Below are 22,873 nucleotides of genomic sequence, written 5' to 3'. Positions count from 1 at the left end.
ATTTAAGACCTGCAACTGGAAGCAAGGTCATTGTCCTACCATACTAAGTCAGGATTTACACAGTGTGTGGATAGCCAACATGCTCTGAGTAACGTGAGGGAATGTTGTGTACGTCTAGAGAGTGGGGTATACAGAAATTTAGGGGTAATTTTGTCTTTTAAGGAACATCTTTATGGGATAGAGATTGGACAGTCTGAAGACAGAAGTCTGAGGAAAAGAATGACGAAGTCAGAATAAAAGGACCAGTAAGTCCATGAATGGTCAAAGCACACAGCTTAGCGAGGATGAACTAGGAGACGTGGATATACGGTCAAGATAGGAAGGTGGTGATGCAAATCATTCGTGGACATTGCGCTCTTTTCAACTTTTGTTATGATGATGAAATAAATACAGTTTGGTCGCGCCTGTTAAATTCTATTGATATAATCTAACTTGAATTGGAATTGACGTTATTAATTTGTTCTAATTAAATGTGTTATTTTCTTGTCAAAGGGGGCTCGTTTTGCTTTATTTCTTCCAGGTATTCTCGCTCAGTTCTCTGTTGAAATTATATTCTTCTTTCACTCCCGCCGGGCTATAATATCGAGGGAGGTCATCCTCTAGATAACTCCAGCCAAATCCAATTGAATACCCGTCTTACTAAGAGGGAAACGTTACAAATACTAAACGTTATACTCCAAGTCCAAAAGAATAGGGTGTTTCATATGAATTCCATATCCTGAATGTGCTGATGTACTAACATTATTAATGTATAACAATGGCATTGTCTAGAACTCTTTTGAATGAATTCACAATAATAACAATAATCACAGAATAATATTTTAGTGAAAAGTCAATGAGATCTTTGTAATTTTGATGAGTAATCCAACTCTCAAATTATATCTAAACAAAACATTAAATATATCTGCAGAATAACATTAAATAAGAACAAAGAAAAATCGGAATGAATTCATTGTTCAACTCCTATACCTTGTATACACTTTAAGGCTCTACGTTGAATTAATTTCCTACTCGATATAGATCTATCTATCAACACCTCCCATTTCACATGTTTCACAATACCTCTCACTGCGACAGAGCTCATCAGGCTTAATCATCAAATGTGAAATTACCCCAAACTTGTAAACAGGTCCATTATTAAGATTGATTTTGAAATGAGTCAGCACATATTAATGTACCTTCAATGCAATCTTAAGTAATGCACCAAAAAGGAAAAAAACAATATATACGTAACAATATAGGTATAATTTAATGTGAGACGGACATAGCAATATATATATATATATATATATATATATATATATATATATATATATATATATATATATATATATATATATATATATATATATATAACTCGATAACTCGTACACAACAGAGTCCACAAACATAGACCGCATTATAAGCGAGGGCGCGAGTTACCGAGGTACCTCCAAAAATTGTTGAAACTTCGCTTTGACATCGAGAAAACCGAGGGAGTGGGGAAGCGTTAGGGAATTGGGCTGTTTACTGACTAAATCCTCATTTTACAATCACGTCGATAAAAATTTTTAATAACGCGCTTTTTCTAATGAAGTTGTTCGTTATTTTGTATACATAACATTTATTTTCAAAATGTCCAACTTGTAAAAGATCGTTCCAGCTGGTTTCAACAACCATCACGTGAAAAATCTGTGTAACACGTCAATGCATTTTATTTTATTGATGAGTCTAATTCCCATAGTGGTATTTAATAGTATCCTGCCAAATCGGGAGTCCACAGAGCAGGGAACTAGACTAAATGTTGATATACCCCCAAACAAGAATCCTTTTTTAAAAAACAAAATAAAAAAACGCGACATTTATTTCGTGAAACGATCTTCTATGTCCAAACTCATTTTTTGTATTGTTCAATTAGTACAATATTGATGTCGTGATTTCATTGGAAGTATTAATGAAACTTCTTATCATCCTTGAGGATATCTCTAAGTGCCAGTTCAAAAATTCTCTGAAACTCGCTTGCCCACAATGGTCTGTATCTGTGAAAACAAGCTCTTTATTTTACGAAGTATTCATTTCGCTTGGCTGCATTGCTATCTTTGATAACAGTTATGAAAGAGTCTGTTAATTTAAGGTAGTTTATGTTACATACACGATAACATTTATAACAGTGTTCGATTATTCAAATGAAGCGAGTTCACACGATATACGACCGGGATCACTAGATTTTAAGTTTATAAGATTTTTGTGCCTTTTAACTTTTCTTTTATTCGACCTTTTTTATTTGATTCAAAAGACATAATTAACGTGATAATACAAAGGAGGCCAGCTTTTCGTTCAATGCACCACAAGTCAGTTATCAAAACACGGTCGGCACTTAATTAGGTTCTCGGAGAAACGCGCGAGGACATAGCTGCTAAGAAAGATTGACGCATTTTACGTTTAGTTACAAGAGGACACATTACATTTATGATGATTACACTTAAAAGAAACTAAAAGATAGAACTAGAACACAACTTTCAGTTGATAAATACATTATTTAATTTGTATTTATTTATTAAAGTACTGCTTCCACTCGGCTTAAGTGACATTTTCATTGACTGAAATTAACTTAGACAAAAATCAGGGTACATAGAATCAATCATGGAGGATTACAAATATACACCAAACAGAACGGAAAGTGCCATCCCTGAATTACACAGAAAAATGCTTGATAATACTGACAGAATTTGTATAAATACGAATAAATACAGGTAAGATGCGTACTCTGCGGAGATTTCAGTTGAATTAAATCAAAAGCATGTTCTATTACCGCTTATTGGATCTTTATAATACAAAAACTATCAACACTATTAATTAGATTTTAGTACAGTCGGACATACCTATTAGGAGTAGATTTGATACTCAGATTTCAGTTGACGAAGTCTTGCGCAAGTTATTCATTTATTATTTTAAACATAGAACTGTATTGGATCACAGTCTATTTAATAACGAACAAAGATTATGTTATTAATACATTTGTAATCTTACAAATAGGGAGTTAAGATGAATTTAATTACAAATGGAGGAATGAAAAAAAGTTGTCACTGATGACAAGATACTGCTTTGAGCAATTGCAGAAAGTAAAATCGCCCCATATAATCAACGGAAATGTAGTAGAGTACATGAATTATCGACTTCAAACTTCCAAAACCTCATCTACAGAATCTAAAGCATGCAAATATGGTTCAATGTCAGAAAGGTCAGCTACGTGAATTCCGCGCATTTTGGCATTGAAAGAATGCAACTGTTCCTCATTAAGTAGCTCTATTGATGGCACGTCGATATTGTCTTCATCACTTGGCTCAGGTAACGGTGCATCTAAATCCATTCCATACTCTGGTAGAGCGTCCTAAATGAAGAAAATAATACTAATAATAATTTTGTCTGCAATGTATTCATTCATTTTTTATAGTTAAAAAAAACTGATTCAAAGACACAATTAAGTTTGGCTCTTAAGAAATGAATTCGTTTAAGAGAATGAGCTACGGTGGCTCAGTTCTAACTTCCAAATATCACCAACAAATGTTAGGCTAAGAGAATAGCATATACTGTCTTGCAGAACCGGCAATAAACAAATTTGTAATTTGGTCTCTGCATGGTAAACTCATGAAAGTTTTCCGTGTTGTTGTTGTTGTTGTGGGGTTTAACGCCATTTTTCAGCACGATAGGCTATACATGGCGGCCAGTATTAATGGTGGAGGAAGAACCCGGAAAACCCCGGAAAGAACCACCGACCCACGAGGAGCTACTGGCAAGCTTTCTCACATGCCCACATTGGCTGAATCTTAGACTCGAACCGCCGCAGACAGAGGTGAGATGGCAGTGATCCGTAACGAAGAGCGCTTTAGACCACTCGGCCACTCGGGGCCCGAAAGTTTTCCGTGCTAAAAGAAATTGTTCCTCGATATTGGACAAACAGTTTTCTGAAATTCTAAAAATTTTGTCGAATACTGTCTGTTAAGTTATATAAAGCAGAAATGTTACAATCAGATGTCCTTTAAATGCTATTTATATTGGCATGCATGGAATTTTGCTTTATATTCTTATTGTAATGTTTCGCTGATTGTAAATTTGGTATGTTTTATGAGCTTGATAGAATATATTTCGAAAATACAGGTACTTTCCACTTAACGAAGTAGCACACTGTGAAGTTGTAGTCATTTGTTACGACTTTGGTAATCAAATACACTGCTAATTAGAAGCACACACACACACAGAGACATTGATAAAATAATGGTAGGTATTTTAAGGAACGTGCAGATTGTATAGTGCCCAGTTTCAAATCTCTTCAGTCTTTCTGTTTTTTTTTCTTTAACAATAGGCCACATTGCTTAAAATGAGACAAGCTTCTCACCTGATCTAATTCTTCGAAGTATTCGTTAGCAATTACTTGATTCTCGTTAAATATACGCTGCAGTCCAAGTATAAATAGCTGGCAGGGAGTCTTGTTGTTCTCAGTTTTCAGTTTATGATTGTTCCATGAATTCATAAACTGGAATAGTCTGTCGTTTATCACATTTCTGTACACATAATGCAAGCAGAAGACATATTTCTCCGAATCTGGATCAAAAGAGCCTTTGACTTCCAATGATACGAAAAGCTCATAAAATAAAGAAAGCACAGCATTATACACATCACGCCATAGCCTCTCTATCCTCGAATTATGGACACTTTTTCCAGTTAGAAAACTTCCCCTATTAAGGCCCCGACGAGGGTATGAGAGCATGTACTGAGCAACTTCACGGTTTTCCACACCCATGTCCCCTCTCACTCGGGAAGGAAGGCCCCATTTGGAAACGGCTTCAGTGAAATGGTTTGAAACTGTTGAAGCTCTATTATCACAGTTGCAAGCTAGGTAGACAATAAGTCTTGTGAAACCATCGATGCATCCGTGTATTACAAAACGCCATCTGCAGAATATATGTATATCGCTTTCCACGTTATATGAGACAAGAAAATGAATTGCTTTCCTGCAAGAGATGGATATAACAATGATAACACCGCGCGTTTTATTATTAATATAAAGTAGATCACTAACACATTGCTTGATCTCTCACTCTCGAATGTCGACCATCATACCTTACACTCCACATACATAAGTGTTAAATGTAAACTCACGTTATTAAGATATTTGAAAGTAGCTAAGAAATGCATTATAACTGAAGAAAATCTCCAAGTGTTCCTATAAAGTTTGCTAAGCAACTGAATGTCAACACATTCTTGATTCATTCTTATTAAACATTGTATTGCTCAGATATTTGTAAGATTCATAGTTATTGGTGTCATATCTTAATTAAACATGAATACTAAATGACCAAATAACTTATTGATGTCCATATGAATATCAAACCCAGTTTCCTCAAAACTATGAAATAATATTTCTCTCTTGTCTTTATATTTATAACCAATGCAGGCAAAATGTTTTTCGGCCTCTGCTTTGTTTACACAAATGGAGTAATATTTAGCATCTCTTGGAATAATAACTGTAAGATAACCGCGAGTTTCAACTGTACCAATGTTTGAAGCTGTTTCTGTTCCAAGCTTATTAATATTTATCTCCCAAACATGTTCAAATCCTAAATATCTGATTAAGCTTGTTAGAATCTTGCACTATATAGTCGTGTCACTGTTTTGTGTTTTCATGTGCACATTTGTATGCAAGGGAGTCCTTTAGGTGTTCCGATAGATGTACCCGGCATTATGTGTTCAACATTGCATATGAGATGGAAATACTCCCCTAACTCGATGCTGCTAAACGTTTTAATGTCCAAAACAAAATGTCAAAATCCTAATGAATAGTTAGTCATAAACATTCATGTCATTTAACCTCTTTACATCAATCAGAGTCTATTATGTCAAATTTCATGATCGTAAGTTGTAATAGGTTGATGAATAGAGTTTATAAATTTAGCCCCCTACCTTCGTATTTGTCTGCGATGGCTACTTTTTACTTCGACAAAAATATTCAAGCTTACCAGAGCATTAAATAATTATTATGTTCTGCTAGCCTCAGTACAATTAATTTTATTTTAATTGCCAATTATTGATAAGTTTACCAACTTCATGAAATATTACCTCAAATTGTGTTAGTGTTAAAGAGTTAGACACCGTCTCCGTCGGCATTTTGCAAGCCATTACTTTTAGATGCATATATTATCAAATCATCTGCGCACATTAAGCAATTAATATGAATATCATATAACACGACAAGATCACACGAGGAACAAAACATGTCTGAGAGATTATTTGTATATGCGTTATTTCATCAACTTGACCCACTACTATATGTCATTTCCAACATGATAGACTTGTAAAAATCGGGAAAATAAGCACCAAATTTACCCTTATCTAATCACCATCAACGTCCAAGATCAACATGAATTGAATATCGTTAATAATACTTACATTAACAAGTAACTAACTGCCATTGATTGATCTGATGTTATGATGTCCTTGCCGAATTTTCATGTTATACGTCCGAACTATTTAAGAGAACTGATTGAATTTTTTATGCTGTAACTTTTTTCCTTCCAATAAAATGTGTTTAGAATTGAAGGTTTTATCTTGGAGATGCTAAGATATAGAAAATTTGGAGTAAAATTCTGTGTCTTAATTTTAGGATTTCGGAGCCTAGGAAATTAAATTAACAAAACTTTGGGTACTGAGAATTAGAGATTACACACAACTTTATTGTTAGCACATGTCATATAACTGAGTGGAACACTACCGTATCAGTTTGTGATTGCCATCCATATGCCACAAGGCAAGAGGGGACGGAACTGAATAAACCCTTCGCTGTATACACCGTAACTGCCTCAGTTGTTGTCCAGCCGGATCTACAGTTCTAACTGCTCTCCTTATTCTCTCTCTTTGTACATGGATACCTTGTGAAATGAGATGATCTTCGATTGTCTTTAAACCTAAAGAAACATGTATTTAAAACATGACTACAAGCATTGATTTCATTAAAAAAAAAAAAAAATTATTTATTTATTTGCATATATAACATTTACAGTCGGTACCATTCCAGGATATAATTAAGGATCTAAATGAATTAAAATGTGATTGGTCTCTTAGGTGATTCGGTAGCTCATTCCACAGAATGACAGTTGCATACATAAACTATTTGTTTGCCATGCAATGAGGTTTTCAATGTTGGGGCAATTAACATAATTCATTATCTAAAATTGTATTTCTAAACAAATATTTATTCTATTCTTAAAACATATAAAATTATCCAAACATTGGGAAGCGCACACTTATTCAGAATTTGAAAGTCTCTAAAGTCATGACCTAAGTTGCACACTTTCAGGGTTGTCAGATTTGCCTTAAGAGTTAATGATAAATGCTTGTGTAAATAATCATACTCACACCTATAAGCACGCTTTTGTTGTTGTATTTTTCAAGCTTAGTAGTGTTCAGGTCGCTGCAGAAGTAGCAGGCCACTGGACTGAATTTGAAATATGATAGGATAAATGTATGCAAGATCGCTTGTTTGTTGACTCTGATTAACTTCGGACCAATACTTTCAAGACAGTTAAATGCCTTTAAGCTTTCCAAGATTTCGTTTTACATGCAAATCGAACTGCACTTGTTAGTCTATGACAATCACCGGCAGTTAAACGGTATCGGCACAGTTTATGAAAGCACTGATCATGTTTTCATCTGTTTAAATACCATTCTTGTTGCAAATAAAAATGAGAGTTTTTAACACACGTCAGTTATTATCTACAGTTTGAGCCCCATGCCGAAATATCTTTTAGTCGGCGCTTGGGCTATGTTGGGCAAAGTCGCTGTATGGAAAAATGACCAGGAGTCACTACAAAGTTAGAGTCGTTAATTGATCTTTAAAAACAGTTGCGGAAAAGCAAATCCCCATCCCCAATAAAAATTTCAAAACTGATATAACAATATACACATCAATGAACATAAATTACAACTATTTTACTGTACACAGAGAAGTCATTTAGTTGAAGAAAAAGAACTCTTACCTGAACGAGGAAAGTTGTTGATTATTGAATGCACCATCGATATTAACTCATTATCACTTATATCACTGAATCGTATCCCATGAGTCAAGCGGAAGTTTGCTAGTCTCCGCTCTACAGTTCTCCTGCTTATCCCAAGCAAACTTGCCATATCTCCTGATGTAAAGTAATTTTCTGTAGAAAAATTAATACAGACGTGATTACAAATAATTTTCCAAAGCACGAGAAAGATTTTCCATATAAAGGTTTATGTTATGTGGATATAATAGAGAGAATATAAATCGGTTAGTAATGTCTAAAACACAAAATTTCAGCGTATAAAAAGCATTAACAGTCACTATAGGCACATTTTAATTATATGTGTATAATAATACAAAATTTGCACCAGGAAGACGTTTTGAGCCCGAGCGCGATCACGATGGTTCAAAATCATCTGAGTTCTTGGGCAAACGTGTGCACACATCATAAGGTATATAGTATAGTTATTCTTACACGCTGAAGTCTTAGCCACTTAACTTGTATTCCAAATACCCAACGAATGAAGTTTCAAACAGTAAAAGAAAATAATAATGTTGAAACTGCGCGTGTAATTCTGATGCATGAAAACTGATGACGTCAATAAAAAGACACGAGGTCAAAGCACGCTGAGATTGCCCAATCAAATGTGATGTTTTATAACGTGATGCAAACACCATATGAATATAAACTGTCAGACAGATTTTTTTAAAAAAAATAATGTTTTACAGCATTTGGTAATAAAAATATTATTTAATTAAAACGAAAATAAAAGCAATGGTTATTTTGAGACGCATAGGATATATGTTTCTAATAATATCCTATCTTTTTATACTTTCTACTTGAGGAACGTTTTGCGTTATGAAATAATTCAATTAATTTTGAAAAAATGCACTACATGACTATATATATATATATATATATATATATATATATATATATATATATATATATATATATATCATGTGGAATAAAGAATCATGCAAACAAACCAAAGAAAACACAATTTCTCTTATAATGTATGGTGGTAAAAGTATCGATTGTAGAATATCATGTGAAGTCTTTGACAGTACTATATATTAAATTTCAATACATGGTTCTTTAAGGACTAAAATATTCGTACATGCTCCCATTTATTTGCAAACCTGCCAACACACACACACACACACCGATGTTAAAACGAAAACGCATCAAGGATATAAAAAAATTCACAAAACTTAGTCATTCAATTCATAATTTCTAACCTGATTGTCAAAGAGTGCCATGCAATGTCATTTTGTTGGCGTTTCGAAGCAAACGGGAGTTTTGTAAGTAACATAGTCGCCATATTTGCATAGGCAAGTCTATGTTTTAAGCAACGGGGTAATGTAGTTCACCGTCTTTGATAATTTCAGTAATTCCGGACATTTTTGGTGTTACATGTCTCTAACGTGTATACAAGAGTTGTCCTTTTTATTTGCTCAGTTTGGTCACGAAATATTAAACATAGACATTTTTAATGAAATGGACCGTTCTATAAATCAGAAAAGGTCAGTGAGCAATCTGTCGCTTGTTTATATCGAGAGCGTACGTTTGATTTGAAATGCCAATAGGTCCGCAGTGTTAGGGAACTATTCTCAACTGTAAGTTAGAAATTATAAATCAGTGAATGAAATTACTTAATTTCGTGCTACTTTATGTTCTTGATACTTTTTTTATTGTAAAATTTGTAACGAGGTACAAACAAACGGGGTGGTGTGCGAATAATATACTCAGTGGCATTACCTAACTGATGTTTACCATTTATCATTTCCTAAGTGTTGTTGCATAAACAGCTTAAATCCCGATACCTTATAATATTCAGGATAACGAAATCATTTAGCCAGACGGACAGATAATGATACTCAAGAAAGAATGTCATGTCTTACAATATTGAAAACTATCAACGCTTAAAAATGACACCTCAATGATTTGCTTGCATACGGAAGCATTATCAAATATTGTGCATGAACATCAGAAAAAAAAAGAAGTTGGAAGCAGTAAACAATGCTTATGTGTTAGGGGATAACAATGGAACATGTAAATATAATATACAGCATATTAGTGTGTCAGTTGAGTTAAGAAATTACCGATGAAAAATTGTAGTTGTTCCTTTCTTATGTCATAAAGAGGTCTGCCCCTATGCCCAGTATAGACTTGCGACGCCCTGTACCGGTGGTCTTCGCTGACTGGCATAGAATTGATATCGGTTTTATCAAGGATACTACGAGCTTGTCCAAGTAGCTCAATCACTTCGACAGGCACTGATACATCCTGCAGGGAGTCCTCCATTAAAATCTCAATTCCACGTACCTGAGTCCTTATAATGTTCTCTGCTTCCATTCTATTTGACATACGCTTTTTACACTTTCTCAATTCTTCCATGATAAAGTTTACTAACGACACCAATCCTGTTGAGCCAGAATACATTTTTGTGGTAACATATCATCAGAGTGAAATGGAATTCAAAAGTACCCCATTATCAAGAATGGCAAAACTTTCTTAAGAGTCGATTGTGTTCATTTGTCATTTCAGGCAATGGAATTGTGTTGATTTGAAGAGGCAATGAACTGGAAGTGATAAATGTTTCAATAGTTATAAAATCACACATTCATCGCAAGTAGTGAAGCTATTACATGTGGATAAAGCGTTTTTCCTGGACCAACGAGTGAATAATTGTGAGAAATGCTAAATATTACGGTGTTATTTCCAATTCAACATATTTAATCACTTTCGTATGTTATTTTTAAAATATCACTTTTAAATCACGAGACTGTTGAAAACATAACTCCAGACTATGTGGAATGCTATCTATGCTATTATACGTAATAGCAATTGAAATTCTAAGTATAAGAATAAGACTTAATAGGAAGATTGAAGGTATTACAGTTAAAAATGTAAAATACGAAATAAAAATGCTACAGCATGCAGAAGATTGTACGAACTTTATTAAAGACCAAAATTCCTTTAAACACCTAGAGAAGGAATTTGAAAAATTTGGTAAGGCCTCTGGGTCATAAATAAATCATGAAAAAAATGAAATACTGAAAATAGGGAGCTAGAGAGGAAATCACTCAGGATTACGACCACACCTAATTAAAGAAAGAGCGAATGCATTGGGCATTTATTTTGGGATAAGAGAAGAACAAGAAAACTATAAAAATATGAAACAGAAATTAGAAACGAATGTGAACACATGGGCACTTACGCCATTATGTCTAATGGAACGGGCCCAAGTGGCCAAAACGTACATATACGCGAATATAAATTTTATTACCAAGTATATGGACATAGAAAATACAAGTTTAGAAAAACTAGATAAGGAGATTATTAATTACATATGGGATTTTAAGACCCACTACGTCAAGAGGGAAACTTTCTGTAGAGCACAAGAGAGGGGGGACTAGCACTCTCCAACCCCATTTGGATAAAGACTGCAAATATTATAAATATATTTAAAAAGATTAAAGCAATACCAACATCACCATGGGATGGAATATACATCTACTAGTTTGGGTTCACAATGAGAAACAGGGGGGACATTTATAAAAATAATAAACTTGTAAAAAAAAAACTAGAAATACCAAGAAAATTTAGACATATCAAAGAAATACTAACCAAATATAGGGATATAAAAAGTTTATGGGACCAGGAGGAAAACTAACATATAGATACATTAGAGAGGAAATAACAAAAGAAAAACTAAAAGTAAAGTAGAACAGGAGAACATAGAGATTAACTGGAAAAGAGCATGGGGGCACTGGACCAAATTACGCTCCCTAAAAATACAAAGCCTCTGCTTCAAATACATGCACAATGCATGATTGATAGGAGAGGTAGCAGTGAGACGTGACATGGTCAGAGTATCGCCAAAATGTTCACTGTGTGAAAAAGCCCCTTTTAGTAAACTACACACAATGATACAGTGCGAGAGCAGGAAAACATGTTAATTGAAAGTGAAATAAACAAAGGGGGGGGGGGGAGATATCAAAAGGCAAATATATTATACATGGATGGAGACTTCATTAAAAAAAAAATTATACAAAATTACAGAGTACATAGTAGACACCATGATGGCCTGTGGGCAAATAATTGTGGTAAAGAGATAAAGAGAAGTATAAGGGGGAAAAAGTGATTTTCTTTCTATCTTTTTTGGACTGTTTTTTTTTTGGGGGGGTTTTCTTTATTCTTTTTTTCTTTATATATATATATATATATATATATATATATATATATATATATATATATATATATATATATATATATATATATATAATTCTTACCTAACTTAGAAAACTTAATGACACAATATACAAAGATACAGGGAACCTACATGGGGAAAGTAAAGACTATGACATCATGGGGCTAAGTCACATGGCGCTACGCGAAGTGGACAGGCCCATGAAATAGTTTTGAAAAAATTCTCCATGTAGAACATAAACAGACCAAACTCAGACATAAAACACAAACAGGGGCTAATTCATAGTTTAAAATTTTACTTACTCTTTATCTATCTTAAAACCATACAGCTCCCGTACTGTATGGTTTGACCAACCCACATGCGGAAAATAAACAATTTTGGATTCTTTCTAATAAAATATTTAGATAAATTAATAAAAGGAGGCCTAACTCAACTCAGGAGAAACACAATGAAAATAAAGAAGTGTGGACCTTGAATCGAGCGTAACCTACCTATTGATACTCCTAGAGCTACCACGAGGAACGACACATTAAATTAGATTAAAACAAAAAAAAAATTCCCAACAAAAAACAAGGGAAAAAACAATAGTACACCGTTTCAGCGTCAAAATTCAAAAACCAAAACTATTTAATCGAATATAACATAATATAATACATCGGATCCTAGATCCAAATTAGTAGAAAAGAAATACAACTGGGAAAAATAACACTGAATCTAAAATTGCGGTCTCAAACATATATATAAAATAGCATACACACAATACAGCACCACTACATATAGCAGATACTGAGACCTAGGCGACCTGTAGCAAAGGTCACAAAAAAATACAAGGGAAGGAACTTCGAACAAGGTGAAAAAACCCAGGCTTGGACGAACAACCATTTAGATAACACTAAGGAAACATAAATAGCCCATCAAAAATTCTAAGACTAAATTTTTTATATAAAATTCTATTTTAAAATAAAACATACTACATATCTGAGGGGGAAACACAAAAACATAAAATACCTTTTCAGTTTTTTGGAAATGGGGGGGGGGGCATCTGTCTGGTTCCCCCCTCCCCCCAAGTAATTAACAGCAGTCCAACAGCCATCAGAAACCACCTAGCTATGACTTGGAAAGGAACTACTATCAAAATTTACCTTACACTCTCAATTTGACCAGCTAGAAAAAAGAAGAAAAAAAAACATAATATAGTACAAAGCTAAAATTGGAAAAGAATTACTATCCAAATTGCCTCAACACACTTAATCTACCCAAACAGCATTATCTCAGAGGGAACGTTGCCCTCACCCACAACATCAGATGAAGTTTCAGTAAAAAATTTCAAATAACATTTTGTGCTTGCGAAGCGCAGATGTCCACACTTACCTGCTGGATTATTCAAAGTAAAATTAAATATGTTTTGCTTTCGTAATGTTAATACAAACTCGAATATGATTAGTATTCGTGTAAATACAGTACAGCACAATAAGGTGTATATACGTTACAGCACAATAAGGTGTAGATACAGTACAACACAATAACGTGTAGATACAGTGCAGCATAATAAGATGTAGATATAGTGCAGCACAATAAGGTGTAGATATAGTACAGCACAATAAGGTGCACATACAGTACAGCACAATAAAGTGTACACACAGTACATCACAATAAGGTGTAGATACAGTACAGCACAATAAGGTGTAGATACAGTGCAACACAATAACGTGTAGATACAGTGCAGCATAATAAGATGCAGATATAGTACAGCACAATAAGGTGTACATATAGTACAGCACAATAAGGTGTACACACAGTACAGCACAATAAATTGTACACAGTACAGCACAATAAAGTGTACACACAGTACAGCACAATAAGGTGTAGATATAGTACAGCACAACAAGATGTACATATAGTACAGCACAACAAGGTGTACATATAGTACAGCACAATAATGTGTACATAGAGTACATCACAACAAGATGTACATATAGTACAGCACAACAAAGTGTACATATAGTACAGCACAATAAGATGTACATACAGTAGAGCAAAATAATGTGTACATATAGTACAGCTATACATATAGTAAAGTTAGGAGCTACCACGACTAATAATAATAATAATAATAATAATAATAATCATAATAATAATAACATTATTATCATCATTATTGTTATTATTATTATTATTATTATTATTATTATTAGAAGAAGAAGAAGAAGAAGAAGAAGCATAACAGAATTAGAAATAGATAAAGCGATTTACCAATTAACTAGGAATAAAGCTCCGGGGTTAGATGGGATAACGCCCGAGTTTTATCAAAAGTTCAAAAAATACTTAATTCCAATAATGAAAATTCTCAACAATACCATTTATAAAAATATCAAGAAATGATAGAAAGCATGAAAACAGGAGTTATTACACTCATCTTCACAAACAAAGGCTAGACTTCAGGCCTAAAATATTGGAGAACAGTCTCGTTACTTAATATTGATTGCAAAATACTCAGTAAATATTTAGCAAATAGAGTTAAACCAATAATAAGGGTACATAAAAGATCCAAACCAAACGTATGGTGAAGAAGGCAGAAATATACAGAATAATATACTTTCAATAAAGACAATACTAGATTATACGGAAACATCTAATATTGATGGCGCTTTAATCCTCATTGATCAGGAGAAGGTGTTTGATAGGGTAGAAATGAATTATATTTTGCAGATATTGCATAAATTTGGATTTGGAAATGTATTCCAGAACTGGATCAAAACACTTTATAAGAATATAAAATCATTGGTACAGACCAATGGTGCAAAAACCAATCCGTTCTCAGTAAACGGTTATGTAAGACAGGGTTGTCCACTATCTATGTTAATGTACGAAACAGGGATAGAGGCACTACATAATGCAATCCAAAATCATAAAAGAATCCGAGGAGTAAGAGTAACTGACATGAGGGAGGAGTGTAAAACCTTCCAACATGAGGACGATTGCTCCAACTTTATAACTTCAAAGCGATGGTATAAGTATTTAATGCAGCAGTACAACCTTTTTGGATTAGCCTCGGGTTCAAAGATAAACCGAATTAAAACTGAAATACTACTTATAGGCAAATGGAAGGAGAATTATCAAGCGCTCCCTACAGAAGTCATAAGAAATCAAGTTAAAGGATTAGGAATAAATCTAGGGAAAGTCAGTAAAATGCTAAATTTTCTACAAATTAGGAAAAAATTAGAGAAACATGCTATAATATGGAATGATAGGCAAATAAATTTATTTGGAAAAATACAAATTGCGAAATCGTATTTATACAACTCGGTTTGGTACGAATTTGACGTATCGGACTTTGAATTTATATATCTAAATACATTTGAATCATTAATAATAAAATTTATACAGAATGGGATCCACAAATTACCAAAATACACATTATAAAAAGATAGGAAAAAAGAAGGACTCAGTCTCATGGACTTGAGTTAAATAAGTAGTAAATTATATTTCCAGATTGAATAAACGTCAGGAAAATCCAGAATATCACTGGCAGGGCATATACCTTTACTGGTTTGGCTTTCTTCTATCCAGTAAAATAGCATGACAAAATTGCAAGTGCACCCCAAAATAGCGTAAAGAATAACACAAACTATACAAAATTACAAAACAAGCAAAGAATATTGGACCATGTTTAATAGGAATGAATTGGAGAATATGATAAAACACAATACAAAAGTAAAGCCAAACAAGGTGGAAACACTAAATTTAGAAATTGACTTGAACATAGTATGAAAATCATTGGAAAAAAATAAAAGAGATAAGCAAACAAACGAACATTTACCAATATCGACATGATGTAGGGTGGACAGGTGAAAATGCCCACAAGAGACACCTTATCTCAAACATCCCTCCTTGTCCCATGTGCAAGGGACCACATAGCAAAAAACATAATTTTATACTACAGATCCTTAAATAAACAAAGACAAATATAAAAACTAAAAGTATAAGCAAATTAGGCAATTTTGAGCCCAAAAAATCTTCCTTATACCCCTAAAATAACAGACAACATTTTGTACAGAGAAGTGATAGACTTCATTTATAATGCTATGTAAAATAGAAGATAACAGCTTTGGATTACTGAATTATATACTCTGGAAAGCCTATAAGCGGCTAGCAAAAACTCCATCAGAAAAACAAACTAACTTTGAGAAACTAACCCCCGGAAAAGCCACTTATAATGAGCTTGCTATAAGGACACCGACAGACCCACCCACCCACCCCAACCAACAGACAAGGACCCGACTTCGGCATTTGAAACAAATGTAGCCGAAATAGACTCGTTAAACCAGACTATTAGAAATTAATTTCAGACAGAGAGATTTACCGTTCCGCTAAAACAAAGTGCGGGAGAAACTGGACCGAAATCCCGCCAGCTGATGACAGATAGAAGACAGCAGGCGGTGATTAAATTACCAAACAAGACCGAAAAGCGTGCCCACATAAACCTGCAACGTAATGAGAAACGGTTAACACAGAAGGGACTAACATAAGGACACATACGAGTAATTCATATTAAATACCACAGGGGAGAATTAGCAGTAAATGACCAGGAAATAGAGCAAAAAAAAAAAAAAATACAAAATAATTATTAAACACAGGGCAGAACAAGAGCTAATGAAACTTAGCCAACTTTTTTTCCTTATCATGCCTACAAAGAAACAAAGTAAAAAATCATATTATCTCTGAAAAGCCGTCTTAGGTGCCTAGTAAAATTACACCAGAGACTCTTTTGATCTGCATATTTTCCATCACGTCCGCATGACGGAAAAATTTCAATCCCATCCCAGGGCAAAAGCAACCGAAGCTTGCTATCTAAAAGAACCCACATGAGTTGATGTAATTAATAACAATGTCATCGTGACCACTTTGGCTCATATATAACTACATACCTAACAAAATATTTGAAAAATGGAAAGTCAGGAACAGGACTCCCCGAAAGTGAGAGTCTTGCAACTGTAATACAATAGAAGAAAAAAAAAATGGTAAAATATAGAAATAAAGAAATAAAACAATTTGTGACATAATAGTAAACGGAAACAGGACTCTACAGTGAACAAGCCACTCAGAAGTGGCACGCCAATGAGATTTTATGAAAGAATTCTGCAACCGTCCAGTTGAGAACTAATGACAATAAATAAACAAAAATGACATCTCTTCCCCTAGACGATCTCAATATGGGCATGACGACAAACTGATGACAATATCCACTCTAACAAACATTTTTTCCATCACGTCCGCCTGATGGAAAATTTCAATCCCTTTTCGGGGAGAAAGCAACGGAAGTTTTGATCTATACTAGAACACACATATGACGATTTATTAACGTTGATGTATTACCCTAAGGGTATCACTTACAAATCGGTGATGCTGTTTTATTTTTAAAAATTTGATAGAATCCATCGCCTTTCGTTGTTATTTTCATACATCATTAGCTAAATTTTGGGTTTATTCAAGCATGATCTGTGCTTCTTCTTCGCCATAAACACTCCAAGAAGGCAACTGTTTATTGTTCACGTATTAGTCTTTCAAAATGTATGACTAAGCCCACCCCCCACCCCCCATTTTCAATACATTTGGAAAGGAGTGTGGTGTTTCAAATGCACTAAGAGTCGCGAATCATGATTTCTAATAAAATTATATTCGATCTCCCAGAAGAAAACTAAAAGGAAAAAAAACACACAGCAGTAATATGTTAATGCAAACTAGATTAAATGGAGGAAAAAGAAGATCTCTTACATACAGAACTTGGACGAATAATGCCTATGTACGTAAGGCCGGTAACATGAGACATACAAAAAGTTGCGGACAACAAATTGTTGGTTTAGTGCGTATGCTACGTTAGGTCATTAAACATGGTAATTACTATTGATCAAATACGATGAAGATTTAATCTCCTAAGCTGATAGTTCTAGCTGAGATGAAGCATTGAAAACTCGTGCAGTACAAGGAAGATTTTAAAATAAAATACACACAGACATTCATTAATGTGGATAGTCACTTTATCCTGATTGGAAAACACAGTTCTTGTTTATATCAAATGAGAAGAAACACTAACCTTAGCTGTTAAATGTCGTCCCCCTGTGTTTGTTTGGCTTTACGCTAGCTGATTTACACTTTGATCAGACCGTTTACATTCTATACATTTCATTTAATACCACATCATTTGGAATATGAGCTGATCATTCCATTCTGTTCTTCAGACCATTTCAACTAATGCCAGATCATTTGGAATCTGAATACATCATTTCTTTCTTTGGGTTAAATCATTTAATTCTAGACTACATAATTTCATTTAATACTACGTCATTTGGAAGCAGATTTCATCAATCCATTTTGTTCTTTAAATCATTTAATTTAATACCACATCATTTGGAATCTGAATTCATCATTTCATTTGTTGAGTTAAATCATTTTATTTCATACTACGTAATTTCATTTAATACTATATCATTTGGAAGCAGATTTCATCAATCCGTTTTGTTCTTTAAATCATTTTATTTAATACCAGATCATTTGGAATTTAAATTCATGATTTCATTTGTTGAGTTAAATCATTTCATTTTAGACTACATCATTTTATTTAATAGCACGTCATTTGGAAGCATATATCATCATTCCATTTTGTTCTTTAAATCATTTTATTTAATGCCAGATCATTTCATTTAACGCCACATCATTTGAAATCTGAATTCATTATTTCATTTTTGGGGTTCAATCATTTCATTTCATGCTACATCATTTCATATCACACAACATCATTTGGAATCTGAATTCATCATTCCGTTTGATGGGTTAAATCATTTAATTTCACTCTACATCATTTCATTTAATACCACGTCATTTGAAATCTAAAAGCATCATTCGGTTTCGTTCGTTAAATCATTTCATGTGACACTACATCATTTGGAATCTGGATTGATCATTTCATTTGCTAGGTTAAATCATTTGATTTCATACTAGATCATTTGATTAATGTAATTTTGGCGGCGACGGCTGCCCATACGTTTCTGTCGCAGACGATGTGAAGCGTGCCGTGATCGTATATCTTCTATTTTGTTTAGCTGTAAGTGAGAACTGGACATTCTTTTTATATTAGAGATTACTATTTTTTTTTAAAATAATGGATTTGCATCAGCAGTTAAATGACTTTATTTCACGGTACCGTATCAAGCAAAAAGCAAGGGAGTGTTATGATTTAATGGACACGACCACTGGAGGGTCTGAAATGGCTACACTCATAGGCTGCTGCCCTTTTAGCGATATAAATTCCGTTGTGTCAACAACAAAAAACTTTCCTCGCCCGTCGGTAAAATTGTCTCGATGATATCTCTGTTTAAGCCTGCATTACAACGCTATACTGTACAATTATTGGGCGGTAAAATCGTAGGCAATAATATTTGCATCGACGTTACCCCAGGTTTTCATTATTCCCCTAACGAATATATCGTGACGGACAAAAGCTTTTATTGCTCGAATTCAAATGCCCGTTTGTAAGACGCGTAGGGACTTTGCATGATTAGTATTACACGTGGGTGTTATCGGGTTTTAAGATTTCTCTGGTGGCTTCCCATGGTTCACTTTTGGATGCAAATTTTCGCAGGTGCACTAACCACCACTTGATCTTTACGCCACATTACAAAAGAAATCCATAATCACGATTGTGGCTGGTACAAAGATACCCCCATGATGGTCGGAATCATTTTATTTTTCGGTGATTTCATGGTACCGTATCAAGCAAAAAGCCAAGGAGTGGTATAATGGGTAGATTATGATGGCGCTAGCGAGTTATAGTTGTTAAATTTACTCCGCCAGGTCCTGGACACGTAAGTGATTTTGTACACTGAATGTTACCAAATTTTAAGCTACTACCAGATCGATTTAATTTGTCCGGATTAAAACATCGTGGCGTATATTCCATTTAAACTCATGGCGCTGTAGCGACACCACGTTGATCATCAAGAGAATTACCGCCGTGTGATCGACAAGGCTGTGTCGCGAGTTAGCGAAAAAAAAAAGTTTCATAAAACAAGCCAACGTGTATAATAATGGCCAACTGGAAAATGCTCACCGTATTTCATAATTACGAGGTAAACGAACAAAGATACGTCAGTCATGTGCAAAATAATATTTATTATCGCTAAATCTTACTAATACAGGTTACAGCCGTATTGGTGTGTCGGGCGAGGGGATCAACCAAACAGTGGTGGACCGACATCGCATTGTATTTGAAGCTCACCGGGGAATCATCCCTGTGGGGTATATCACAGACCAGGTGAGCGGCAACTAGATCCATAACCGCTTAGAAAATTTGGAACTGGTCACAACGCGAAAACTGTCGTCGCGGTCGTGATGGTACTGGAAGAAATTTTGGCCCTGCTTGACCTGTCATCAAACCGAATACGATTCTCTTTTCCAATCTGCATAAAATTTGTGGCTGATGAAACACAGACATCAGCTTTTTCCTGGAGCCTAAACGTTTGTTTCTCATTTCGCCTGACCTAAAAATTTACTGTCATGGTCTTGTTCAAACCGGTTCACTGCCTGCGGCATCAAATCAATGATGATAGTGTCTGCTATTCGTTGTTCTTGGATCAGGATGGGCAATTCAAACTTGGCCACGCACAATACGACCTGATTTCGTTGAGCACTTTCTGGTAGACTAAAAACGCCTGCCGGGCACTATCGTTTTGTCTTCCAATTTGGATTGTATCATTTTGAGCTTCGTTTGTAAAGCTAACCCGCATCCGGAAAAAATTAAATTAAACAGATTGGTACGAAGGTGATCTTTCGTTTAATATCACCAACGGGAACAGTTTACTCATTAACTGCTCGATCTTCCAGGGCTCGTTATCGTCTGACGATGCGGCCTTGACCGTGATTTGCTCCACAACAATTAACATACCTCCAGAATCATTAATGAAAATCCGGCCTAATCCTTTGATGTACTCGTAAATGCGTACACGATTTCGGAATTACCATATGACTCAGGGATCAATCTAGAAATGATTTTGATAACAACAACAAAAGAATCACATATTATCTGCATCTGCAAAGCATGACGTGAAAGAGGTAAACATCTTTGAGACTACAACGTCACCAAAACAGTAGCGGATAAAAGAATAAAACATGAGAAAATTAGGCACATCGCGACGTAAAAACATCGGTGGTCTTTATCCACGTTATTTTATTCGAAACGATCAGAGTTACCGGGCATTGCCGCTAAATCCTCGTCTAATGCTCATAAAACCACTGAAGCCTGGGAGACCATGACGGCCTGTACCACGGGAATTTCAGTAGGATATAAATTCGCGTTTAAAAATGCTAGAGTGTCTCCGGCGTTGGTGTTAACGCTCAGGCCCAATACGCTCTTGAAAATCCGCGGTGAAACTCGACGCACCAGGTGCGTTCAGTGCATAATATTAGCAGATTGTATCTGAACTAGAGAGCAAAGCGGCCACACCTATCACTGCAACAACTGTTAGCAGTCTCCTGTGGCATGGACTGAAACTATTATGGTAAAAAAAAGTCACACACCATAGTATAAAACCTTGTGCTTAAGATTCGCACCCAATCACCTGAAACTTTGAATACCAGGACTCGAATATCACCAATCACAATTAGAGTACCCAGCTGAAAAATCAGAATCATGACGAAGATGTGTATTTTCTGCTGCATAAAGCCTTTTTAGAAATTCTTGGCAAAATCGAGACATTGAGAGCCGTGAATGATTATTCCGCTAATGATCAGATCTCGCTGAAAAATAAAGACTGATAACTGTTCAAGTCGGCACAGTATCAATTAAAAGAACAGAAAGTGGAAGAAATTAACACGAATATCTGCTTCAGGTCAGCATAATCCTCAATCTGATTATGTACAGCGTCGATTACAAAACGCCGTGCGCTACAAGCTTACGGTAGTTCAAAGACATGAACATGGTTTTCTCAGTCAGTACCAAATTTTCGGCTACTGTAATTATGCTTCCGGTAGCCGGTAAAGCCGATGCTCTCAACGGAGGAAATTTCAGGGCGAATTTTTATTCGCTCTGAATGCTATTTACAATTTGCGATTTGTCACCAATCACTTTCTCGACTAGGTCAGCCGGAAAACCAGCATGATGTTTCCTTTAAACAGCATTTTTGGCGTGTGCAGCGATATTACTATGGTGCTCAGAGGGGGCAGACACACGCTAATGCTCTAGGGGAATTCTCTGATAACCAGTGCACCCTGACATGGTTAGCTTTGTGAATGCCTAAAATCACCCAACCGATTACGTATGCGTTTGAATAAGAATCGTTGCCAGCCAAATTTACCAGGAAACTTTACAAACGTAAAGCTGTTACAGCGCATATCACGACCTCATGGAGAGTAGAGACTAACGCGGGTAGAGAACCTCCAGGGTACGTGTTTGCGAGTTTTCAATTGGCGGCACGGCGTGCCAACCAAACCGGAAACAAACACATTTTCGACAATCTCAATTTTATCCCGTATTCATGTCCACATCAATTCCATGTAATAGCCAGAACGAAAACTCGGGTGCAATTTCGCCGTCGCCATGAGAAATTACACTTGAATACAGGACGCACAAGGAGGC

The 22,873-nt window shown here is 35.0% G+C and overlaps 1 protein-coding gene across 3 annotated transcripts in view; it reads right to left on the bottom strand.

The window, feature by feature from the left end:
• Nucleotides 1–2,496: 2,496 nt before the first annotated feature.
• Nucleotides 2,497–22,873, bottom strand: part of LOC149779393 (uncharacterized) — a 39,311-nt gene continuing 18,934 nt past the window's right edge. Inside the window, exons 1-5 of one of the 3 annotated variants that reach the window (XM_089940055.1) lie at nt 10,133–10,803; nt 8,013–8,183; nt 6,749–6,941; nt 4,376–4,991; nt 2,497–3,370 (exon numbers count right to left, since the gene is read on the bottom strand). In XM_089940055.1, the coding sequence (XP_089796181.1) occupies nt 3,158–3,370; nt 4,376–4,991; nt 6,749–6,941; nt 8,013–8,183; nt 10,133–10,472 (1,533 nt within the window). In that variant the 5' untranslated portion in view covers nt 10,473–10,803 and the 3' untranslated portion in view covers nt 2,497–3,157. Of the gene's footprint in view, nt 3,371–4,375; nt 4,992–6,748; nt 6,942–8,012; nt 8,184–10,132; nt 10,804–22,873 lie in introns of those variants that run through there. The other 2 variants (XM_089940056.1, XM_089940057.1) reach the window with 2 other exon arrangements.

Source organism: Sinohyriopsis cumingii, chromosome 17 (genome assembly GCF_028554795.1).
Source record: "Sinohyriopsis cumingii isolate HCF-2022 chromosome 17, ASM2855479v2, whole genome shotgun sequence".
Classification (NCBI taxonomy): Eukaryota; Metazoa; Mollusca; class Bivalvia; order Unionida; family Unionidae; genus Sinohyriopsis; species Sinohyriopsis cumingii.
Note: the sequence above shows the minus strand (reverse complement) of the source record. Positions and strands in the feature narration are given on the sequence as shown.